This window comes from Molossus molossus, unplaced genomic scaffold, assembly GCF_014108415.1.
Source record: "Molossus molossus isolate mMolMol1 unplaced genomic scaffold, mMolMol1.p scaffold_m16_p_20, whole genome shotgun sequence".
Lineage (NCBI taxonomy): Eukaryota > Metazoa > Chordata > Mammalia > Chiroptera > Molossidae > Molossus > Molossus molossus.
Window position 1 is genome coordinate 31,116,527 of NW_023425356.1, and position 23,115 is coordinate 31,139,641.

The 23,115-nt window shown below is 42.1% G+C and overlaps 1 protein-coding gene across 8 annotated transcripts in view; it reads right to left on the reverse strand.

The window, feature by feature from the left end:
• Positions 1 to 23,115, reverse strand: part of DSTYK (dual serine/threonine and tyrosine protein kinase) — a 66,256-nt gene that overhangs the window by 14,314 nt on the left and 28,827 nt on the right. For 7 of the 8 annotated variants that reach the window (XR_004960845.1, XR_004960846.1, XR_004960847.1 and 4 more), the window contains exons 3-9: positions 9,503 to 10,172; positions 5,397 to 5,629; positions 4,909 to 4,992; positions 3,217 to 3,393; positions 2,462 to 2,591; positions 1,970 to 2,126; positions 1,404 to 1,536 (exon numbers count right to left, since the gene is read on the reverse strand). Coding sequence is in view for 4 of the 8 variants with exons in the window: in XM_036271842.1 (XP_036127735.1) it covers positions 1,404 to 1,536; positions 1,970 to 2,126; positions 2,462 to 2,591; positions 3,217 to 3,393; positions 4,909 to 4,992; positions 5,397 to 5,629; positions 9,503 to 10,172 (1,584 nt within the window). In the remaining 4 variants the exon portion in view is untranslated. The remainder of the gene's footprint in view (positions 1 to 1,403; positions 1,537 to 1,969; positions 2,127 to 2,461; positions 2,592 to 3,216; positions 3,394 to 4,908; positions 4,993 to 5,396; positions 5,630 to 9,502; positions 10,173 to 23,115) is intronic. The other variant, XM_036271843.1, reaches the window with a different exon arrangement.

Below are 23,115 nucleotides of genomic sequence, written 5' to 3' on the forward strand. Positions count from 1 at the left end.
CTGCACTAGGGTACACAAGGACAGAAAAGTGGATGGAAAAAAGGGAAGAGGAAAACAGTTAGGAGAGGGAAGTAGAGAAAAACAAGGAAGGGCACACTATATAGGCCACATAAAATCCCTTGGAGGCTGCACTATGCCAGCTGGATAATTCCCCAATGTGACTAGGAGAGGTGCAACCAAAGACTACAGGCATGAGCTCATTCTAACCCCTAAACAGACTCTGAAACTGCCCTTGAGGCTCAAAGTAATTATTTCTAGGTCCATTGCTTTGTAGGCCTAGTTAGGCCAAGTTGGGTTTCATTTATCCAAATACCAAATTAACTCCTCACTTCTACCAAGCCTCAAATATGGTTCTCTAGTCCACTTGTGGAGAAGCATCAGACAGAGCTGAGCTCAATTCCTCTGAAATGAAGAAGGAAAACCCCTTGGAGGGTCATTTTCTTCATATTGACATCTCATGGCTCCTGCAAGCACTTCTAAGGATTCTTTTGTGCTACTTCTGGAAGTTTACAAATAAACTGGTACAAAAGAAATTTGTGAGAAGGGACCAACCCGATACTCTGGGGTTAGCCTTTCCCCCATTCTCCTCAGCTCCAGTCAGTAGACAAGAGAAACCTCTCTACTTCCTTTTTGGTGGTTATTTCACACCAGGAAAACGCAGCATCCAACTGACGTATTTCACTTTCACTCAAATAAAATCTTTTGGTAGCTTCTCACTGTCTATAACAGAATTTGAATTCTATGGAAACTCTTAACATTTTAGTCCTCTATAATTTGCTCCCAACCCTTCTTGGCACATTATACCCACCTCCAACAATTCCCAAAATGAACCAGTTGCTCCAATGGTCTTCCAATGCTCTTATTATGCTATTTCCTCCCCCTGATATGGCCTCTTCTTTGCAACTGCTCAAATTGCAGCCATCGATGTGTACTGAAACTCCAACACCCCATCTTCATGGACTACTCGCTCACTAAAATTCTCTTAAAAGCTCCTAGTAATTATACTTTTTGACTCTATGGTGCTTAATACAGGGCCTCATACAAAGTAGTCACTACTAAACATATGTGTTGACTAAACAACAAAAACTGGCTTTATAAAATGACGGCCAAAAAGAGACAGAACAGTAGTTACAGGAAGCTTTTCTGCACTTCTGAGTAGTCTAGATTTCCCCACCACCACTACAGGAGGTTAAAAGGATTACGTTACAGTATTCTGGATATAAACTGGACCAAAAAATAGATTCTGAATAATTTTTTAAGATTTTTGGAAATAAGAGTAATAATGCCTGATTATTCCAACGTCTTATAAAAGCTAGAAGCTCTGAACAAACAAAAAAGGACGAAAGGCCAGGAGGAAGCTGCAGATCGGGCTGCTAGCTGGATCTGTCCCTGCCTCGCCTCACCTTCAGCCCAGTGTAGAGGTCCCGGTGGAGCCGCTCCATAATGAGCAGCACGGCAATGCTGGAGCCACCACCATAGCTGTAGTCGATGACAGAACCATGGAGGTCCACCAATCGCTCATGCTTCGGCAGAGACCTGGTGGGAAGGAGAGAGGTCTGGGCTACAATGCACAGGATCCACCATGTGGGAATGAATAACCTTGAGACCACGCTTAGTCCAGGTCCACAGGTAATGGCCCTCAGTACAGAGAGAGGGCAAAGAGAATGGCCTCTCAAACAAGGACAAAGCGTTATGGAATCTAAAAGTTGAAAGGCATTAGGAACTAAGGAAGAAGGTCAAATGGAAGGATAAATCTGAGAAATTAGGATGTTGGGAAAGGGCAGGCAAAGGCAGTAAAGGACGTGAAGAGAGCAGTTCCGGGCCAGACACAGAACGACCGGGCTACAACATTCTGAGACCTTGGTGTGGAGGGACAAGGCATGCTGTAGCTCTTCATATAGAATGTAAGCCAGGCTTCTGGCTTCTTCCCTGGATCTTTTCCCTTTGAGGTGAATGAGACCCTACTCACCTCATGTAGTGAAACTCCAAGGCCAAGTCATTCCAGTGCTTCTCATCTGGAGGAACAACCGACTTCAGGGCACAAGGGAAATGTCCCCCCCAGTTGTCACACAGGTACACCACACCATACTGGCCCCGGCCCAGTTCCTGTCCCAGTTTAGGTTTATCTACAAGGCACAGAGACAGAGATAAGGCAGGAGAGATGGGAACTTGCTGAGAAACCTAAGATTCTTAGCCATGGCTAAGAGGCAGGAAGTCATAATTACGCTGCAGGGAAGACATTCTGATGTCATTCTAAAGTAGCAGAAAGTAACATAACTGGTTTGATTTAAATAAACTTTGGTCCTGTTATTTGAACTACATAAATAGCAGAACCAAACACACGTCAGGAATTCAAAAACACATCAGGCAATATTAGGCAGCTTCGCAAGGAAGCAGCTTTGGACTCTAGGATTCTCCAAGGCTGAACATGAGAACCCTTCTCCAAACAAAAAGGACTCACGATGCAGCAAGACATCTTGTAAAGATCGGCTCTCCAGAGAAAGGCGGGCCAGGCGTGGGGCATGATCTTTCCGAACCTTGAGCCACAGATCCTCAGTTTTCTCCAACCGGCCTGAGTGGCCAGCTTCCAGCTAGGACACAGCAAAAAGACACAGCCCATTAAGTCCCTAGCTCTGGCTCCCTCCCCTGTTATATAGGGATAATAATTATCTGCCTCATAAGGATAACTGTGAAAATTAAATAAGATGTATGTAACACATTTAGCTCAGAGATTAGTCCTAAAGGGCTCTCAGCAAGTAATAATTTTTCCTCCTAGATGCATATCACATCTACCCACCCTCCCCAACACACACCTATAACATGCTCACGCACACACACACACCCCAAAGGGACAAGAAGATGTCATATAATCACAAATTAGTATTGAAGTTGGAAAGTCGTCCCTTTCTGTCATCATTCCTAAAATACTATATAAACTTATATAAAATTCCTGCCCCTTGATTTTCATTCCTTACTCTATGAAATGGGGAGAAACTAACTGACTCCCTGCATTCTCCCTAGAGTTAGAAGAGAAAAATATCCAGATGAAAAACATGTTGATGAAACTTCCCATGACATGATATTATCCTTTAGGGGAACAGAAGGAAAATATAGTGATTTTCTAAAATTATATGGAGAGCAGAGAGTAAAATATTCCCCAATGGATGAGGCTCTTCTCCACCTGATCCAGCTGTATCTCCTTCCCTACATACCCACCTGCCTCAAGGAGGCTGCAAAAGCCTCATGAGAACTATTGAGCCGGGTCCGGAATTGGCTGCAAATGCTTTTGGCCAACTTGGAGGCACTGAGGCTCTCAATGGCTTCCTGGGCCACTTTCCTCTTCCATTCTAGCGTGATGGCGGGTGGGCTCACCCATGTGATGCGCTGGATGATCTGCCAGGACAAAGACAGTGAGAACATTGAGGATGGGAGACAGAAACTGCTAAAAAGAGCCAATGCCCTCTCTGGGTTAGCCATTCTTTTTAAAAAAAAAATTTTTTTTTAATTGATTTCTCTTTAGAAAAAGAGGAGGGGAGAGGGAGAGAGAGAAACATCGATGTGACAGCACAGCACTGATTGGCTGCCTCCTGCACGCCCCCTACCAAGGATCAAGCCTGAAACCTGGGCATGTTCCCTGACTGGGAACTGAATTAGCAACCTTTAGGTGCATGGGACAATGTCAACCAACTCACACCAGCCAGGGCTGTTTTTCATTTTTGTTTTTTTTAATTGAGTTTAGAGAGAGGAGAAGGGAGAGGGAGGGAGGGAAGAAAAAAGGGGAAAAGAGAGAGACAAACACTGATTTATTGTTCCACTTACATATGCATTCACTGGTTGATTCTTTTTTTTTTTTAATTTTTTTCCTTTATTGATTTTAGAGAGAGAGGAAGTGAGAGGGAGAGAGATATAGAAACATCAATGAGAGAGAACATCGATTGGCCACCTCCTGCACCCCTTCACTGGGGTTAGGGCCCACAACCTGTGCATGTGTCCTGACCGGGGAATTGAACCTACAACCTCTTGGTTCATGGGTCGATGCTCAACCACTGAGCCACACTGGCCGGACTGGAAGATTCTTGTATGTGCCCTGACCGGAGGCTGGACCCACAACCTTGGTGCATCAGGACGACACTCTAACCAACTGAGCTATCTGGCCAGGTCTGGGTTATCCATTCTTTAGACACGAGCCATATGAAGTCTAAGACTCCTCTGCAATTCCATCTACCTCAAACTCAGGACTCAGCCCAAAGGAAAGTATTAAAGAACACTAGGCCTAGTCTACGTGCTCACAAACTCTCAATACCTTACACCCAATATCAGGAAGTGCCTGGTAATCCCTCCGTGAGTTAGTAAATAACTCCACATAAGAGCCGGATCAAATTCCAGAAAAGGAACCACACTCATGGCCTCCAGCGACAAAGCCTGGTTCAGAGAAAACATTCAGGTGGGGACAAGAAATATGAAGAAGCTAGTGGAGCAGAGTCTTATGGCTTCATAAAATATCATTTAAACACACCACTTTTAAGAGTTAAAGGTGGCATCCGGCCGGTGTGGCTCAGGTGGCCGGTTCAATTTCCGGTCTGGCCACATGCCCGGGTTGTGGGCCCGATCCCCAGTGGGGAGCGGGCAGGAGGCAGCCAGTCGATGTTCTCTCTCATCGATGTTTCTATCTCTCTTTCCCTCTCCCTTTCTAAAATCAATAAAGAAAAAAAAAAAAAAGAGTTAAAGGTGGCAATGTTAACAATTATATCAGAATAAGCATGAACCAGAATTCTCCTAGGAAGGCAAACTATGTGGCCACCTCACACTAACAGAAGATTCTAGTTATTCATTCTCTCTTTATCAGAGTGACTAAGATTCATTCAAGCCAACTAAGGGCTCAAAATTTTTTCTTTAAGCAACATCTACCTGTTTGATTTGCTCCCACAGCATCCTTGTAACTGAGGACCCTGAGTGAAATGTGACTTCGACATGATAGGCAGCATTTAAGATCTGAAAGAGAATACACAAAAAATCAGTATGCTTTTTAAAAAATGTGGCTTTTTAAAAAATGCAATAAATGATATTTACTTCAAGAACACAGTCTGGTCTCAAGGTTCTCAAATTTATCCCTCAATATAAATTACAATGCAAGAGTCAATGCAAGTTGATCTATGTTGTAACTATTTGAGCCTCTTTTCTTCATCTTCTTCTTGCTCATCGACTTAACTGCATGTGTACAGTTCACAAGCACCTCCCGCAGGCAGTGGTCATACGATAGGAAAACAAAATAAAATTCTACCTGGATCAGGAAAAAGTTGAAAGGAAAATTGTTGGCTAACTTGAAGCTGGGCTTATGTGTGGATTCTGTTTCATGTGTTATTTGTGACATGGTGTCTTAAACATTCTTTGAGCACCTGTTTCAGATTATTACTGGTGATGTGAACTGAGACATCCTGAGACTTCTCCAGGCTCTGCAGACACCGTTCCAGGGTCCCAACAAAGCTCTCACGTAGGTAATCCACTGAGCTGATCAGCTTATTAGCCACCGCCTGATTCAGCCGGGAGATGATGAGTTCCTGGATCTGTCGAATGCAGCATTTGATCTCTCTGGTGCCCACTGGTTCCCCATTCTCAGGGATAATGACATCTATGGAGGCAGAGAAATAAGCTAGTTGGCTGTGAGGGGAAGGGGCAGGCACACTGAATAAAGGTATCTCCCAAATCAAAGAGCTACCATGACAACGACTATAAAACACATGGTTGGCTGATGTAATCTGACCTTCAGGATGATCAGGAGTCATGTAACCCTCGACTACTTAAGGGAACTAAGAATCCTGAGAAGGAGCAAATGTGTCCAGAATAAGCCTATTGATTGTGTTAACTTTTTGGTCACATTTATAAGAGGAGAACATATATTGATTGCAGACTCTTTGAAAGCAGTATAGTAAGTATTTTACATATGTAGTCTAATTTAATCCTCACGATAACTTTGTCAGGTAGGTATTACTTCTTATATTTTATAGATCAGGAAACAGTCTCAAAGAGAGGACAAGGTGGGCAATGGAGAACTATGGCCAACATTTGAACCCAAAGCTCATGAATTCCAAAGCCTCTGACCTTTGCAATATTTCACACTAACAGCATATTGAGAAAAATCCCAGAGTCAGGAATTCAATTCTAATCCATTACTAGATAAATAAAAAGTAAAACTGGGACACTGATTCTCCCCTCCATGCCACTACCTCTCAGGATTAGAAACTGTTTTGCAAACCAGAGGACAAAAGAAGTTAAGATAAATTACCTGTGAAAACTCCATTCCTAAAAAGGCACCCTTGTGTCTACTGGTGGAAATTTAGTGTCAACTCTTTGGAGGAAATCTGGCAATATCTACCAAAATTCTAAACTAACCAACCAATAACAACAACAAAACACCTTATATACCTTTTGATCTAACTACTCTGCTTCTAGAAATTATTTTCCTGGAAATATACCCTTACAAACCCCAAAGATATATATATATACACAATGATGATCAACACAGAGCAGTCTATAATAAAAAGTTTTAAATAGCCTAGCCCTGGCCATTTTGGCTCAGGGGTTAGAGTGTTGACCTGTGAAACCGAAGGGTCTTGGATTTGATTCCCCGTCAAGGGGACAGACCTGGGTTGCAGGTTCCATCCCCAGCCCCAGGGCTGTGTGGGAGGCAACCAATCGATGTATTTCTCTCATATGGATGTTTCTCTCTTTCTCTCTCTCCCTCCCTTCCACTCTATCTGAAAATCAAGGAAAAATTCTCCTCAGGTGAGGATTAACAAAAAAAGAAAAAAAAAAACCTAAATGACCATCAGTAGGGGTGTAGTTAAATAAATTTAGGTATATATGCATTAGTAGAAGACAAATATGTATGTACATTCATGGAACGATCTCTAAGATATGAATTGAGTGAAAAAGCAAAGGGCAGATATGTAGGAAACTAGATGACTGGAGGACAGTACCTTTACACCTCTGAGTTAAGTACCATGTATATAGGTATCATTTTTTAAAAATGTTTTATAAAGTGTGTATGTCATGAGACCAAGCGTGTACGCATTACATTAAAAAAAAAAGTAACAGAAATCTGGCTCCATAGAACAAGTTGTAGATCTCTTCTAAATCTATTAATCGCTTCCTCAAGAATATCCAGAAAGGACTTAGAACGAGGTAAGAAGCAGACATGGGAGTCGTGTCTAACATATAGCCAACCAGGTAAATAGACACACAATAACACAATGTAGTTAACAGAGCCAGACATTTGATCTACTTGTTCCGAGTTACTCCTGTCTGCTGAACTAACCACTGTATCCCAGACACCACACATGGTATATACCTGGCACATAAAAGACAATAAAATATTTCACTATCTGCCCAACCCAGCTGCTCTATGTGTATTACGATAACAGAATTGCTACTCCAGTTTCTTTAATTATTCAAGACTTCCTAGGATATCCTCTGCAAGTGAGCATTTCTCAGCAACTCCTCTTCACTATAGGAAGTCAACAAAGAGGAATTTTTGTTCATCTTTAGAAAGGCCACTAAGAAATGAGGCATCCTATGTATCTATAAGTTTAACACCATATACCATCATTTACATACTCATTCACTCTCCAAACATGCAAGGAATATAAGACCCAGATCCTATTCTACATCACCTTTAGGATTTTAGAAAATAGAAGAACATTATTGTTAATAACTATACTAAAAGGTAGAAAATAAAATATGACAGAAATTTCAATTACAAATGAAATGCTTTGGGAGTTCAGATGAATGAAATGGTTATTAACTAAAAAAATTAAAGACAACTTCATGAAAAACATTACTTGGAAGAGGCTTGAAGGGCAGGTGGTAGCATTCACAGACAATAAAATACATTTCAGGTTTAGAGCAGGGCACGAGCAAAGGAAAAGGAAAAGGAACACACAGAGGACAGCAAGCAGTTGAGAGAAACCAAAACAAATTACAAGAAGGTGTAGAAATCACAGCAGGAGATAAAACTGGGAAAGTTGGTAAGGGCTAGGCTTCGGAAAACCTTTAGTACTAGGTGAAGGGGTACAAAAGCAGGCTGTACGAACAGGGAGCCAATAAACACAGACTGGAGAAAAGAGAGAAAGATGTCAGTGAGATCAATCAGGTAACAATAGTGCAGTTAGACTAAAGAAGAGGGACAGAAAAACAAAGGTATATATAAAATATGGAAGAAGATTCATCTGGACTTGGCAACAAACTAAATGTGGGGATGAAAGAAAGAAAACAGTTAAAGACCAAGCTGAGGTTTTTTTTGTGTTTTTTTTTTAATCCTCACCCGAGGACATTTTTCCATTTTTTGTTCAGATAGAGTGGGAGGGAGAGAAAGGAAGAGAGAGAGAGAGAGAGAAACATCGATGTGAAAGGGACACATCAAGTGGCTGCCACCCGCACAACCAACCGGGGCCGGGGACAAACTGCAACCGAGGTACGCACCCTTAGTGGGAACCGAACCTGGGTCTCTCTGGACCGCAGGCCGACACTCTAAACGCCGAGCCAAACCAGCCAGGGCCATGCTGAGATTTTGAAGCTGGCTAACAGGATGATGGTGGCACCAAATAGCTGGGAACAGATGAAGAAGCAGGAAAGCATGGTAAAAGAGTATGGGCTCAGGAGTCAGACTGTGTCAATTCAAATTCTGCCTCACTTAGGCGTTGTCTGACCTTGAGAAAATTACTTAACCTGCCTAAGCTTTAGTTCCCTCATCTAAAAAATGGCAATAAATAGAGTCCACCTAGGGAGGTAGTTTTCACAGGGAAAACAAAAACTGATGCTAGGTCTCATGTCGGAAATTCTGATGAATTAGCAGTATCAAGCATCTATATTTTCAAAAAGCCTCCCAGGTGATCTATGATTGAAAACCTAAAGTGTAACTTGCAAACCATGTGACATTACTGGGTAGTGGAGCTAATGTTTATGCAGGGAGGTTTATTCAGCCATCAGTATGCAAAGTCAGCAACACCTGAAACCAAAAGACCTGACTAACTTTGGCCCAACTTCATTAATAGCCATTTGTAAGAATGAGACCTCCAGAAAAAGCTAAAAACACTACTTTGGGAAATCTTCCTAAGCTGGGTTTCTAAAGCAACCTAAAAAGAAAATGGGAGACCAGGACTCACACACAAAAAAGACCAATAAAGAATGGGGCCAAGGTTAAAGACTGATTCAGTAACATTCTTCAAGCAGTTCTTCTCCATCTCCATTAAGGTCAAGGAGATTAAAGAGCACTATTTGGAGGAATTTACCAAAAAGTGAGCTAACAGTCCTGGGAAGGAATGACAGTGGGATCTTCCAGGAAAGTCTCTGAGAACAAGAGGCCACTTCGGCTAAATGATTCACAGTGGACTCCTGCTGATGACAGCAGCACAGCTGAGATAACCCTGAGGTTATCTCCATTTCCGGCTGGAGAGAGCTGAGGCTCCTGCAGTCCCAGCACCCCACCGAGCTCTCTGGGACCTACCTTTAAACTCCATGTTGGCAGCATCATCCAGAAGCTCCTCCTTCATGGTGTTAAGCGTTTCAACAATCATATCCTTCATTTCTTCCTGCTTTCGGTTGGCAATATTCATCAGTGATTCGTATAACTCATTCTCCATTTTTCTCGTATACTCCAGACGTTTGGGAGTAATCTGCAGGTCCCGCTGCATGTCAAAGGCCTGGTTAATAAAGATGTCAAGGCAGCAGCAGTGCACCAGGTTCAGAGCCTTGGCTGCATCCACCAAGCGAGCCTGTAGCACCTGGTGAGAAAATGTGCTTAAGTGTCTCAGCTTCTCACTTTGTTCCACCAACATGCTCTGAGCTTTAGTGTCCTGGCCAGGGGCCCCACAGTTACAGTGACTGATGCTCAGATAGCCCAGGTCAATTAGCTGGTGATGAAGTGGTGATCTTTCATTCTCCATTCTTTTGGTGGAAGAGTCAATTATCTCTGAGCCCAGCTTCGGCACTTTGAAAAAGAATATGGGCAAAGAGAAACACTTTCGGATTTCCTGAAGCTCTTGCTCATCCCTCTCGGAGAGTTCATCTTTGTGGAGTGCATAGGTTATCACAGGCAAGAAATCATTCACCAAGTCACCCAGAACATCCACTGTGGGCCGGAGGCCTTGGCACGGTGCTACCACAATGTCCACTTCCTGGAAGGGTAACGGGGTCATATCAGCACTTCAGAGTCAACCAATCCTTGCCTCCCCAAGTCCCACACTGAGACCAAAGTCCAGATTTAGAATGGGGCAATTGGACTTTGGCATGACCCCAATCATCTGTCCACCTCCTTCCTCACTCCCTGGTGTAGCCCATGCAGGTAGGCACTCATCTAGAGAGAGTGAAAAAACAAGTAAGTAGAAAGGGTGGCAGTCCCTTCAGCCATTTCAAATGAAAAGAACACTATTTAGCCCCTGCCTTCCTATGTTGCTCGGACACGCTCACTGACGAAGAAACGAGACAAGTAAAGGAAGAAAGAAGTGCTATGGAAATGATCGGACTGAGAGTAGGTCTGCCTGCAACACCCTCTCCCTCGTGCGCTCCTCCTGCATTGCTGACCCGCGAACTCTCAGCACCCTTTAAATCTTGACGTGTATGTGATGTCATACCCTTAGAGTCTTTTTATTACGTAATCTCCCTTTCTTAATGTTCAACACATTTATACTTTAATTTAAAACACATTTTTCTCCATTAGCCAGTAAACTCTTTGGAGGCAGTGACCATGTCTATCTTGTTCATGATTAGAATTTGTGTCCAGCACATAGTAAGTCCTTAATATTGCTGAATCATTCAAGCAACAGCAAACTAAAAGCCAGGTTTGCCAAACATTATTACTGTCCTATTCGAAGAGTCTGCAGGTATCCCAAAGTTTTAGCCATCTAAGTCTTGAAAATACCTTTATTCTCATGATCACTTGATATAGCAGAGACTAAGGTTTGCCTATCCAATATTTAGCCTCCGCATTATTTGGGAAGGCAATGTCCTCTACAGACAGGGGTGGCCAATGAAGCGTATGGGGCTTCCAGGAAAGTTCTCCAGAGGGGACGTGATTCTACGAAGACGTACGCCCTTTGGCCTTGCCCTTGTTGCCTGGAGCACAGATGACACGGAGAGCAGTGGTGGTCATATGGCAGCTGTAAGGCAAACCTCAGAATGGAAGCCAGAGTTAAGGATGAAGAAACAAAAAGAAATAGGGAGCCTGGCCCAGCCGGTGTGGCTCACTGGTTGAGAATCGACCCATGCACCAAGAGGTCGCCAGTTCGATTCCCGGTCAGGGCACATGCCCAAGTTGTGGGCCAAATACCCTGTGGGGGGCAGGCGGCCAATCGATGTTCTTTCTCATCAATGTTTCTATCTCTCACTCCCTTTCCCTTCATCTCTCTCTAAAATAAATAAAGGGGGATGACCACAGGGCTGCCACACAAGCCCTAAACTACCTAGCTCGACTTCTGTCATGTGAAGAAAAAAAATTAACCTGTGTCTTAAGCCCCTGCTATTCTGATGGTCTCTTACATATGACTGAACCCAGTGATAACTGATACACCCAAGTTCCTAAAGTGAGTTTCAAGAATGATCTTGGGCCCTGGCCAGTTTGGCTCAGCAGTTGGAGCATCAGCTGCGGACCAGAGAATCCCAGGTTCGGTTCCCATTAGGGCCACGTACAAAAAAAAAGAAGAATGATCTTGGTTTAGAAACAAACCTTCTACAGGTTCTTTTCCTAGTCAACAGTTTCTGCTCTGTGTTTGACTTCTTCCCTGGGGATCTTGAAGCACTTCGGAGCATATATTTCCATTCACTGCATATACTGCTCCTCTATAACTCTGAAATTGTCTACTGTGCCTGGCATTCCAGACCTAAGGGTTGATCTGGAGACTCACACCTATATCACCACTGTAGGCATACCAACTCCCAATGTCTTCAGGGGTCTACAAACTTAAAAATCAATCCTCCACTGAATTCTAGCACATTTTACAGTTATAAATAAACTCAGCACAAATCTGCCAAAGTTTGTGTTGAAATTTTACTTTATTTGAAATCTAAAAGATATACAAGTTGCTTATTTCCTTTCAGATTAATATTCTGTTTTCATTCCTTACCTTATTTGAGCAACATGTATTTCTGATGGAAGATTTTAAAAAATCAAAACCTAGGACTGCTTCCTTACTGATCTCCTTCTCTAAGTAAGTAAGAAAAGACTGAGAAATGCCAGCCTATTGTTTCTCATACTGTGTGTGTGTGTGTGTGTGTGTGTGTGTGTGTGTGTGTGTGTGAGAGAGAGAGAGAGAGAGAGAGAGAGAACTCCCATTCTGAGAGAGAGAGAGAGAGAGACACCTCCCATTCCCAGCAAAGCACAAAGGTCTCACCTTCCTCAGCAAAGCACTAGTAAGTTTTATTCTAAGGTAGGTCACATAAGTGTCACCTGGCTGGCCACTATGAACTCCCTAAAGCTAAAAGTGCTTTTAGCATCTCACCATTTATAACTGAGCAAACACTACATAAATCCACCTATTTTCCATCCAAGCCTAGGCCAAAAAGAAATTTGCTGATTCATCTGTGCCTGGAATTGCATGGAATGTTTTCTGATTGGAACTTTAGTCTGACACTCAACATGCTGTTCAAAACAAACCCTCTTTCACTACCCTAAGTCACACTGCTGGAGTATGAAATCACTTCATGAGGCATATGCAAAAAGTGGGTAGGAACTTCTAAGGTTTAGAGTTGAACACACCACTACCTAAATGCCAACATAATAATTTCATATAATAATTAGAAAAAGACTAGAAGAAAATCCCAAGAAATGAAAAGTTATAATATGGTAGAGAATTATAAGTAAAAATGTTCTACAAATTATTTATTTTAAAATTGCAAAGCTGTTTTAAATATATACATTTAAAAATATATAAATCAATCAAACTTATTATAAGGGTATTATGGAAGAAGCTTAAATACTGAAAACCAAAGTGAGTGTTCTTTAGAAATTTTTCAGGAAGAATTTTTGTTTGCTTGTTTACTTAATGGATATTCTTTTTTATTTATTTTTTCCATCATCATTGATGGATTTTCTTAAAATTCTAAAATAAATTTCCAGGTTTTCTTCAAAGGACCATTTTATGTGTGCAACAGAACCACTGGCCAAAGATGCCTAGTCCATTTGTAGAACCAATATCCCTTCTAAGACACAGTTGACTTTATTTGCTCAGAGGTGCAAATTCATTTATTTTTAATGGATTCAAGGTTTCCTAATAGTAGGTACTGCCTGATACACTGGCACCAAGAAAGACATTTTCTACTCCTAAATATACCTTATACTGAACGAAAATGGACAGAAAACAGGTACCACGCTCTTTCCTCTCTATTCCTCAATTAACCGTCTGTTCCATGTACAGTTGGTCTCTCTGTTCTGACTATCATAATTTCTAGAAGACAGGCAAAAAAAACTGCTGGCTGAGCCCCTGGCAGTAGTACAAATGAACTGGAATAGGATGTGATTCTGCAATACTTACCGTGAAGAGATGACTCATGCCTGACAGTTATAAACAAAAAGGAAGCCAGCAACTGTCTCCTGGAGACAGGGATAAAAAATAATAATAATTGATAAAAATAATAATAATAATTGATAGAGGATGAACCTGTGCTGGGCCTATTATGACCACCTACAAGGGAATTCTGACTTCAGACTGTTCCATAGAAGGCTGTTTTCCTTCCCAGCTCCTAGAACAGTGCCTGCCACTTAGTAAGCATCAAATAAATAAATGTGAAATGAATGGATAAATAAATGATGCCTTTACTGCTTGCTCAAAATCTATTTCAATAACCATGAGTAAAATTTTCTATCTTTGAATACACCTCCTATACATTTATCTGGAATTGCTGTTTGTCTCTACTCCAAGAATGAAACAGTAAGCATTTTGCTCCTAATTCAATCAAAGAATACAAATCTCAGGGAAGCATGAGAGTATCCCATAATTCCATTTTAAGTACAGTAAATTCCTAAAGAATTTTGTGGAATGCATTCTGCACAAATCTATGGAATCTACAGAAGTTGGTATTACCATCAATTTCTTGGCAAGAGTAAGAGAATGTAATATAAAGGAGCTTGCTACCCTGCAGACACCAGAACTCACTTCTTGAGTTTTGTTTTTGATGTAAATGACACAATCTTAAATGCCAAGAAGAAACCACTCAATTACTGAAGAAGCCTGACCACTTCCCAAGAATGCCGGCTCTCGCTGATGAGAACCCCTTATACTATGTTCATGACACATTACTGGCAAAGCTAAGGATGATTATATTAACTGATGGTTCAGACAGAAGACAGGTAGGTCACAGCTGTCTTTGCTTTCTCTGCAGTCCTGAAACCTTAGGTTTCCATCACACAGAAGAAAAGTATACAATGATAATTGTCCTTCTCTTGCTCAGCAATGGACACAGCCTTGACCTCATCCCTGCCCCCATATTCTCCCTATTTTTACTGTAAATTCTCCTCCCATGCCATACGGGGCGGTTGAAAGTTTTTTCCTTTTTTTTACACAGGTTTGATTCTTTTTCATTTTCATATAGCTTCCTGAACTCACTGTCACTTTTCTTTTTTATTGATTTTAGACAGAGAGGAAGGGAGAGGGAGAGAGAGATAGAAACATTGATGAGCGAGAACATCGACTGGCCGCCTCCTGCATGTCCCCCACTGGGGATTGGGCCCACAACCTGGGCATGTGCTCTGATCAGGAATCGAACCAGTGACCTCTCCTTGCATGGGCTGAGGCTCAAGCATTAAGCCACACCAGTCACGCTCACTTTCACTCTTACATGTTATTTACATTTTAAGAAACTACCTCTCTATTCTTGTTACATTGTAGAAAATACCTTGACTCTTGTTGATACAAATGCTCTCCAGGGGGAGCTGCAACTGAACCAGTTTCCAGGCTGTAACATGCCTGCCTCATAGCAACTGGGACTAGCATGAAGCCAACCCAGAGCTTTATCCAGCAGTCAGCATGAAATGGATACAAGTTCATCTCCCTTCTTAGCAAAAGTATTAGTGTGGTAACTCAAAGGCCAAAAAACACAATTCCAACCACAAGCCCTAAACTAGCCACAAAAAGCATCATACTAAAAATGGAAATATATTTACAATCCCAAACACCCCAAAACAGAGACTCTGCATCGCAACTGATAGGCATGAAGCCCTTAAGGATCGGACCTCTCTTCTCTATATTTCATACTTCATTTAATTAGGTAACAGTCAAGTTGACAAGAATGTACTGAATAGGCACTATGCATTCTACCACAGATACTGATCAAGTAGGAATCTGAAGTTTTATTCTCTTAACACTTACTAGATTTACTGGGGGTGAGGGGTGTAGTAGAATGGAGAAGAGAGGAGGAGAAGGGGAAGATTTCATCTTTTAACTTTATGACTTTAATTTTGGCATTATTTACCTTTTTATAGCATTTCTCTTCTTTCATTATAAAAGTACTCCATAATGAAGTATGAAGAACTTTTCTCTAATTAGAGCAGAATAATAACTATAAGTAAGTGGGAATCGGGAGGACTCAGGTTTGACAAAAGGAAGAAGTTCCAATGTGGATGGTTCTCAAGAAAGGGATGGGTGACAGAGAGAGCAGGAAATCCTCTTCTCAAGGACAATGACTAATTCATACAAAGGGAGGAGGAAACTGGCTTACTATGTGCAGACCCTGTGCTGGGTGCTTTACATACACTCTCTCATTTAAGCCTCACATCAGTCTTTTTTTTTTTTTTTTTTTTATCCTCACCCGAGGACATTTTTCCATTTTTTTTTTTGTACAGATAGAGTGGGAGGGAGAGAGAGGAAGAGACAGAGAGAGAGAGAAAAACATCGACGTGAAGGAACACATCGAGTGGCTGCCACCGCACGACCAACCAGGGCCGGGGACAAACTGCAACCGAAGTACGTGCCCTTAGCGGGAACCGAACCCGGGTCTCTCCGGACCGCAGGCCGATGCTCTAACCGCTGAGCCAAACCGGCCAGGGCTCACATCAGTCTTGAAGGATATAGATAACTACCCCATCTTACAAATGAGGGCAAGGAGCACCGGAGTGACACAGTCAGTAAGGTAACGAAGCCAGGATGTAAATCCAGGTCCACTTGACTACAAAGAACATGCAAAACAGTAACTGAAGGTCCACTGTATGTCAGGCTGTTAGGGAAATTCTGAAAGAAGAATAAAGGTTGGACAAGATGATTTCAGGGATCCTAACAATCCTTGTGTTCTGTTAGGAAGTATATGTTGGCTGCAAAGTAAAGGCCCAGCTATGAATCAATCCTGCAAGGATTAGGTGAGATATCACAAAAGAAGTCATAAGAAAATAATTTCATAGTCCCAACAGCAGCTTCTGCATGCTGACAGTACTTTCAACCTCTGAGTCTCTGAATTGGGGAAGATTCCCTATCCCCATCACCCTCTACTCAAAGGAAACACCAGCAGATCTGAGGCAGTGAAAACAGAGAGGGAAGCCATTTGGTGCAGGAAAGAGGCAGGATCTTAGAAAAGGGAGAAGACAAAAGAGGAAGATTAAGATCATGATCTCAGCCAGATTTTCTCCCCAAGAGCTAACCGTAGAAGGCCAAAAATTAATCACTGGTGGTGAACTGAGAAAATATAGCCTCAACTTCAAACTGTTCCTAAGTGATATCAAGGCTTCTCTAGTAAGCATAGGGATTTTTACATTAAATATTGCCTCTAAACCACACATAACCTTAATAGTTAAATTGACCTCTAATAAGTATTCCCAGGTTTCTTGGCAAAAAACAATGTATACAGGATGGTTACATGTCACTATGTATGTTAGTGTGTGTTAGGGGAAAGGTATGGAAGATGTTAAATTCAAAGAATATAGGATTACTGTCTAGAAAGAATTTATAATTTAGCATTTGCCTGAACCTTCCATATCCTTTATTAACATATCACTTTAGTTTCCCTTTCCTTTTGCCCCACAAAAATCATGGTTTCTTTATTTTAATATCTCTTGAATATTATTATTTCTCTGTCTTATATATGTTACCCCAACTTCATTTCTTTTGCCTTGGAATAGCCATTTTTGGCCTAATTCTGATACCATTGTAATTAGCTGGTTATTAATAATAGGAAGGGAGCAAAGGGAAGGCCAGACATTATAGGCATGTTCCCTGCAAAACATTGGGGGAAGGGGACTGGACAATGGGAAGACAGACGCATGCCCAGTAAAGTTATGATGACATAGAGAAGATATCTGCCTGTCATTCACACCTGGGGACAGAGATGGTTGGCCAGAATGGGTGTGGCCACTGTAATCTTGAGGAAATTTGAAATACTTAACCCCTTCAGTGGTTCTCAACCTTCCTAATGCCACGACCCTTTAATACAGTTCCTCATGTTGTAGTGACCCCCCAACCATAAAATTATTTTCGTTGCTACTTCATAACTGTAATTTTGCTACTGTTATGTCTTAGGCGATCCCTGTGAAAGGTTCGTTCGATCCCCAAAGGGGTCGCAACCCACAGGTTGAGAACCGCTGCCTTAAACAAAGGAGTTGGCTCTCTCGGGAGTCCTATGACTCTGGGCTTGCGGGTTCTTCTGCTCCTGCTCTTTTGCATTGACCCACATGGCCCATACCCCTGTGGAGCCCACACACAATGGACTGTAACTAGCCTGATGCTGAATTGGACCCAGATCCAACATGGAAAGGAACTCCGGACACTGGCTTTGCTTCTAGCTCTACTGAAACTCCAGCTACACTTCTTCCGTGACTGGACTAAGGGAAATGGTACTTTGAAAACCCAGGGTTGTAATTCCACAGAAATAAAGTTTACTACCATATATCATCCTCCTGTGGGGGCCTCTGGAAGTGCTTATTCCAGGAGTACCCCAAGAACCCCACTTCCACTGATATCAATCCCATATACTTTCTCTTCCCAAAAGTATCTTTTGCCCTGAGGACCCTCACCCAGCTTCCTTTCTTACTTTTTACCAATCAATGATTATCTTTCTATTTAGATACATTCAAGAGAACATATGGTATCTAACTAAAGGTGAGCAACACACAACAAATTTAGTTCTATAAGGTGCATATTAAATGGCAATAACTAGACAAAAATTGATAGAAGCTAACTTTCTAGCAACAAACAATTTTCAGTACAATTTGGAGTTAAAATTTTGCATAAATTTGTTATTTTAAGTAAGATCCTTTATAATAAATTTGGCTTGTGAAAGTGTTAACTGCTGAGAAATTAAAAATATCAAGGTCTGTATAACATTTCAAAGAGATTATTTCCATTGAAATTTATTGATTGAGAGTTATAAAGAGAAAACTTGACTACTCCAACTGGTTAGAGTTAAAAATAGTAAAAAACAAAAGTGTATTTGCAAGTTATTAGACCTTTCCTGGAAACATCAATCTATTTCAGTTCCCTGAAATATACCCTACCAGACATCACCATGAGCCCAAATCCATGTAAGCATGTGGCAGTCTGGCTGCAAGGTGACATGTACATTTGTCCAAAGGGCCAGAAAACAGCTGGTGGGGACAACAGCATATTGATAAGAGCAGGACAACTGGGAGCTACGGCACTGCCACGGTAAATAAAATGCCACAGCTGGGGTGCAAGAATCGCAGCTCAAGCTGAGGAAGTTGAATCATTTCTGCTTCTTTTTATTCCTTTTCTACAGGTGTTCATAGAAAAAAAATACATACACACCACACACATCAGACTGAGACAACTCTGGGGCAGACAACTATGTTCCACTGGACTTGTAAGAGGGAAAAAGAGAGAAGGAGGTGGGTAGATGCATGTGCAGAAAGGTTAGAGTTAAAAATAGGGTGAGGGTGTGGAAGGGGAAGTATGTCTGTACACAGACAGAACTAGTAGTACATATGGTGAATGGTGAAGTGTGCTGCCAACTGGAAAATGACTGTTTTAAATTTAACACTAAACAAGGCTTCAGCAACTAACAGCTTGACAGTGTTCCACTATTACTGAATTATGAACTAAGAATCTCAGGGGACCCAGAACTAAAAAGCTGGGAATACCAAGCACTATGGGTTCATGTGAGTTGGCTTATTCTATAAAAACTGAAAATGGCTAATTTATGAGGGCTTTGAGGTAGCATATTAGAAGAATGACCATTGTATAAGAGGGCAGAGGAAATTCTGCTTTGATAATTCGACAATTGAAAATGAACATCCATTTCCCCTAATTCAATCTTAAGTTTCCTTTACTAAATGTTTCCTTTCTTTACCACCCCTTTTACACACCAAATGGAAGGGCTGTTTAGAGCTAAGCACTGGTCCAAAATATAAAAGGAGCTAAACAAAAAGATCTTTCTCGCTGGCATGATAAATCTTCAAGGTAGCTGTGAAATGCTCCCAGCAGTGAGCTGAGCATGGCTGAGGGATTGAATGGAGACAGGAGCCTGACTGTAAAGACAGAGCAGGGCCTGAGATCCACAAAGGCTGCCCCCGGAGGCTCAGCATCAAAGGGTTCTGAACTTGAAACCATTGGGGTCCGTTGCTATTTCTACATCAAAACCATTAGAGAATAAAGCAGACCCGGAAATACACTGGCTAAGGAAGTCTCAGAAACCACATGAAACAGACACAAAGACTAGTGAATTCCTCAAGAAAAGAGAATATTCCTCAAGAAAGCATATATATTTCAACTGTGTAGAAAGAGAGCTGACCTGGTGTCTCAACACCCCAACCAGGTAGTCTCCTCAACTGCCACTTCCGTTTGCGTCCTCAGCAGGATCTGGAGCGGCAGAGGAACTCACCAGTTAGGCTATGTGTTCAGATACGCACTTGGGGTGAGGCTCTCACTTTCCTTTCTTGCACCCCTCAATTCATGGGACAAAAATAAATGAGCATTAAAAATGGAAACCAATAAAATGAATAAATATTTAAAAATTGAAACAAAATGAAGGGGCACAAAGAAATTCATCAAGTAATTTGCTTCTCCTGCGATGGCTCTGCTCATATTCCAAGAGTGTTTTTATTTATTTATTTTTAATTCTCACCCGAGGAAACTTTTTCATCCCTTGTTCAGATAGAGCGGGAGGGAGAGAGAGGGAGAGAGAGAGAGAAACATCGACGTGAAAGGGACACATCGAGTGGCTGCCACCCACACGACCAACCAGGGCCGGGGACAGACTGCACCCGAGGTACGTGCCCTTAGCGGGAACTGAACCCGGGTCTCTCTGGACCGCAGGCTGAAGCTCTAACCGATGAGCCAAACCGGCCAGGGCCCAAGAGTGTTTTTAAAAGGCAATAACATGCCAGGTCGCTGTGGCTCAGTGGTTGAGCGTCAGTCCACACACCAAGAGGTCGCAGATTCGATTCCCAGTCAAGGCACGTGCCCAGGCTGTGGGCCAGATCCCCAGTGAGGGGCATGCAGGAGGCGGCCAATCGATGTTCTCTCTCACTGAGGTTTCTGTATCTCTCTCCTTCTCCCCTCTTCTCGAAAATCAATAAAAATAAATAAATTAATTAATTAAAGGCAATAACAGCCCCAGCCAGTGTGGCTCAGTGGATTGAGCCTCGTCCCATGGACTGAGAGGTCCAGGTTGGATTCCCAGCCAGGACCCATGCCTGGGTTGCAGGTTCGATCCCCAGTAGGGGGTGTGCAGGAGGCAGCCAATCGATGTGCTCTCTCACATCGATGCTTCTATCTCTCTCCCTTCCTCTCTTTCTAAAAATACAATAAAAACATATTTAAAAAAATAATAATAGCCCTGGCAGGTTTGGCTCAGCAGTTAGAGCATCGGCCTGCGGTCCTGAGAGACCCGGGTTCGGTTCCCGCTGAGGGCACGTGCCTCGGTTGCAGTCTGTCCCCGGCCCTGGTTGGGTTGTGCGGGTGGCAGCCACTCGATGTGTCCCTTTCACGTCGATGTTTCTCTCTCTCTCCCTCCCTCCCTCCCACTCTATCTGAACAAAATATAAAAAAAAATAATAATAATAAATAAATAAATAAATAAATAAATAAAAGGCAATAACAGGAAAAATCACTACCTAACCTATAGTAGTCATTTCCCCTATTTAACAGTGTTTTTTAAGCTGCAGGTCACAATGTATTAGGTCATAACATCAATTTAATGGTTGCTACCATCATTTTTTCAAAATAAAGTCAAACAGAATAGAAAAGAAAGTATCAATGTGTTTTGCAAGATGTAAAAGTACTGTTTCACAAAACTTTATTTCAAATGTGTATATATGTACTGGGTCCTGTTATAGAAGGTCATTTCTTACAGTGATTTAAAATCTAAAAATGGCCCTGGCCAGTTTGGCTCAGTGGTTAGAGCGTCAGCCTGCGGTCTAGAGAGACCCGGGTTCGGTTCCCGCTAAGGGCACGTACTTCGGTTGCAGTTTGTCCCCGGCCCTAGTTGGTCGTGCGGGTGGCAGCCACTCGATGTGTCCCTTCATGTCGATGTTTCTCACTCTCTCTCCCTTCCGTTCTCTCCCTCCCATTCTATCTGTACAAAAAATGGAAAAATATCCTCGGGTGAGGATAAAAAAAAAAATAAAATAAAATAAATAAAATCTAAAAATGGCCCTGGCCAGTTTGGCTCAGTGGTTAGAGCGTCAGCCTGCGGTCTAGAGAGACCCGGGTTCGATTCCCGCTAAGGGCGTGTACCTTGGTTGCAGTTTGTCCCTGGCCCTGGTTAGTTGTGCGGGTGGCAGCCACTTGATGTGTCCCTTTCATGTCTATGTTTCTCTCTCTCTCTCTTTCTCTCTCTCCCTCCCACTCTACCTGAACAAAAAATGGAAAAATGTCCTTGGGTGAGGATTAAATAAATAAATAAATAAATAAATAAAATTTAAAAATGTATGGAAACCACTGAGCGACTGGAAACTGGAAGGAACCAGATCAGGGCAGTATTCTACAGTCATACTGTATATGAATCAAATACTTAGGACTGTGAAGAAGCTCATGGGTCAACTGAGGAGCTTCAGGCAATGTATAAAAATTACTCTCACAGTTATCCAAGAACTCTCTCAGCGTCCTGAGCTAAGTAAGAAGTGTGAGCTCTAGGTCTGAAAATAGGAAAGCCACCAATGAAACTAACCTGAGAGAAAATGCTGCCTTATAGACAGCCTCCTCTAGCTTTTAGCAAGATAAAATAAATCTGGACTGTGGAACAAAAGGACAGTTTCTACTTCTAGAATGTCACAGATCATGGCCACAAACAAAGGACTCATTCACTGACTAGAAGATCAAGCCTTCTGGAACAAGGATAGGTGAAGAGGTTAGAAGGAAAAAAAAACCACTGTCCTAGTCCTGCCAAATTAGCCCTTCCTTCCTGGCACAACTAACCAAGGTGATGGTCTCTATTCCGAGTGTCTGCATTCTTCTATTCCTACCCACTCCTGAACCCTGGCATAGTCACGTCCTTTGCCAATCCCCATTCAGTCTCATCAAATAGCCCATCCCTGTGTACAGCAGGAAAGGAAGCCTAGCACAAGAGACGAGTCCTTCCTAAGTGGAGCCAGGAATACCAGGCAGGCATGATCTCTTCGGCTATGCCACAAGACCTCGTTGGGAGTTTATTTCAAAGGAGAAGCAAATGCTCTTTTTTAGGTGCTGGGATTTCCAGATCTCATAATATTGAGCCAGACCTGCCCTCGCATTCCCAAATTCCTTAGAAAGTAGGAAACATGATCTGTGCCACTAAGCAAGTAATGACTATGCCTAAGGAAATAAAAAATTCTTCACTTGTCTCAATTCTAATAAGACCATGCCCTGACTGGTGTGGCTCAGTTGGCTGAACATCATCCTGGGCACCAATAGGTTGCCAATTTGATTCCCAGTTAGGGCACATGCCCACGTTATGGGTTCGATTCCCTGTGGGGGGTGTGCAGGAGGCAGCCGATAGATGGTTCACCCTCACATCAATGTTTCTCTCTCCCCTTCTCTTTTCCGCTCTCTAAAAAAAAAAAAAAAAATCAATTAAAAATATATATATTTTTAAAAACATAAATTATCCATCATCTTGTTGTTCCTTTCAGAAAGGGATGGCTAAAGACAATCCTAGCAACACATCCCCACTAAAAAAGAAAAAAGGATTTCTAACCCTGATCATTAT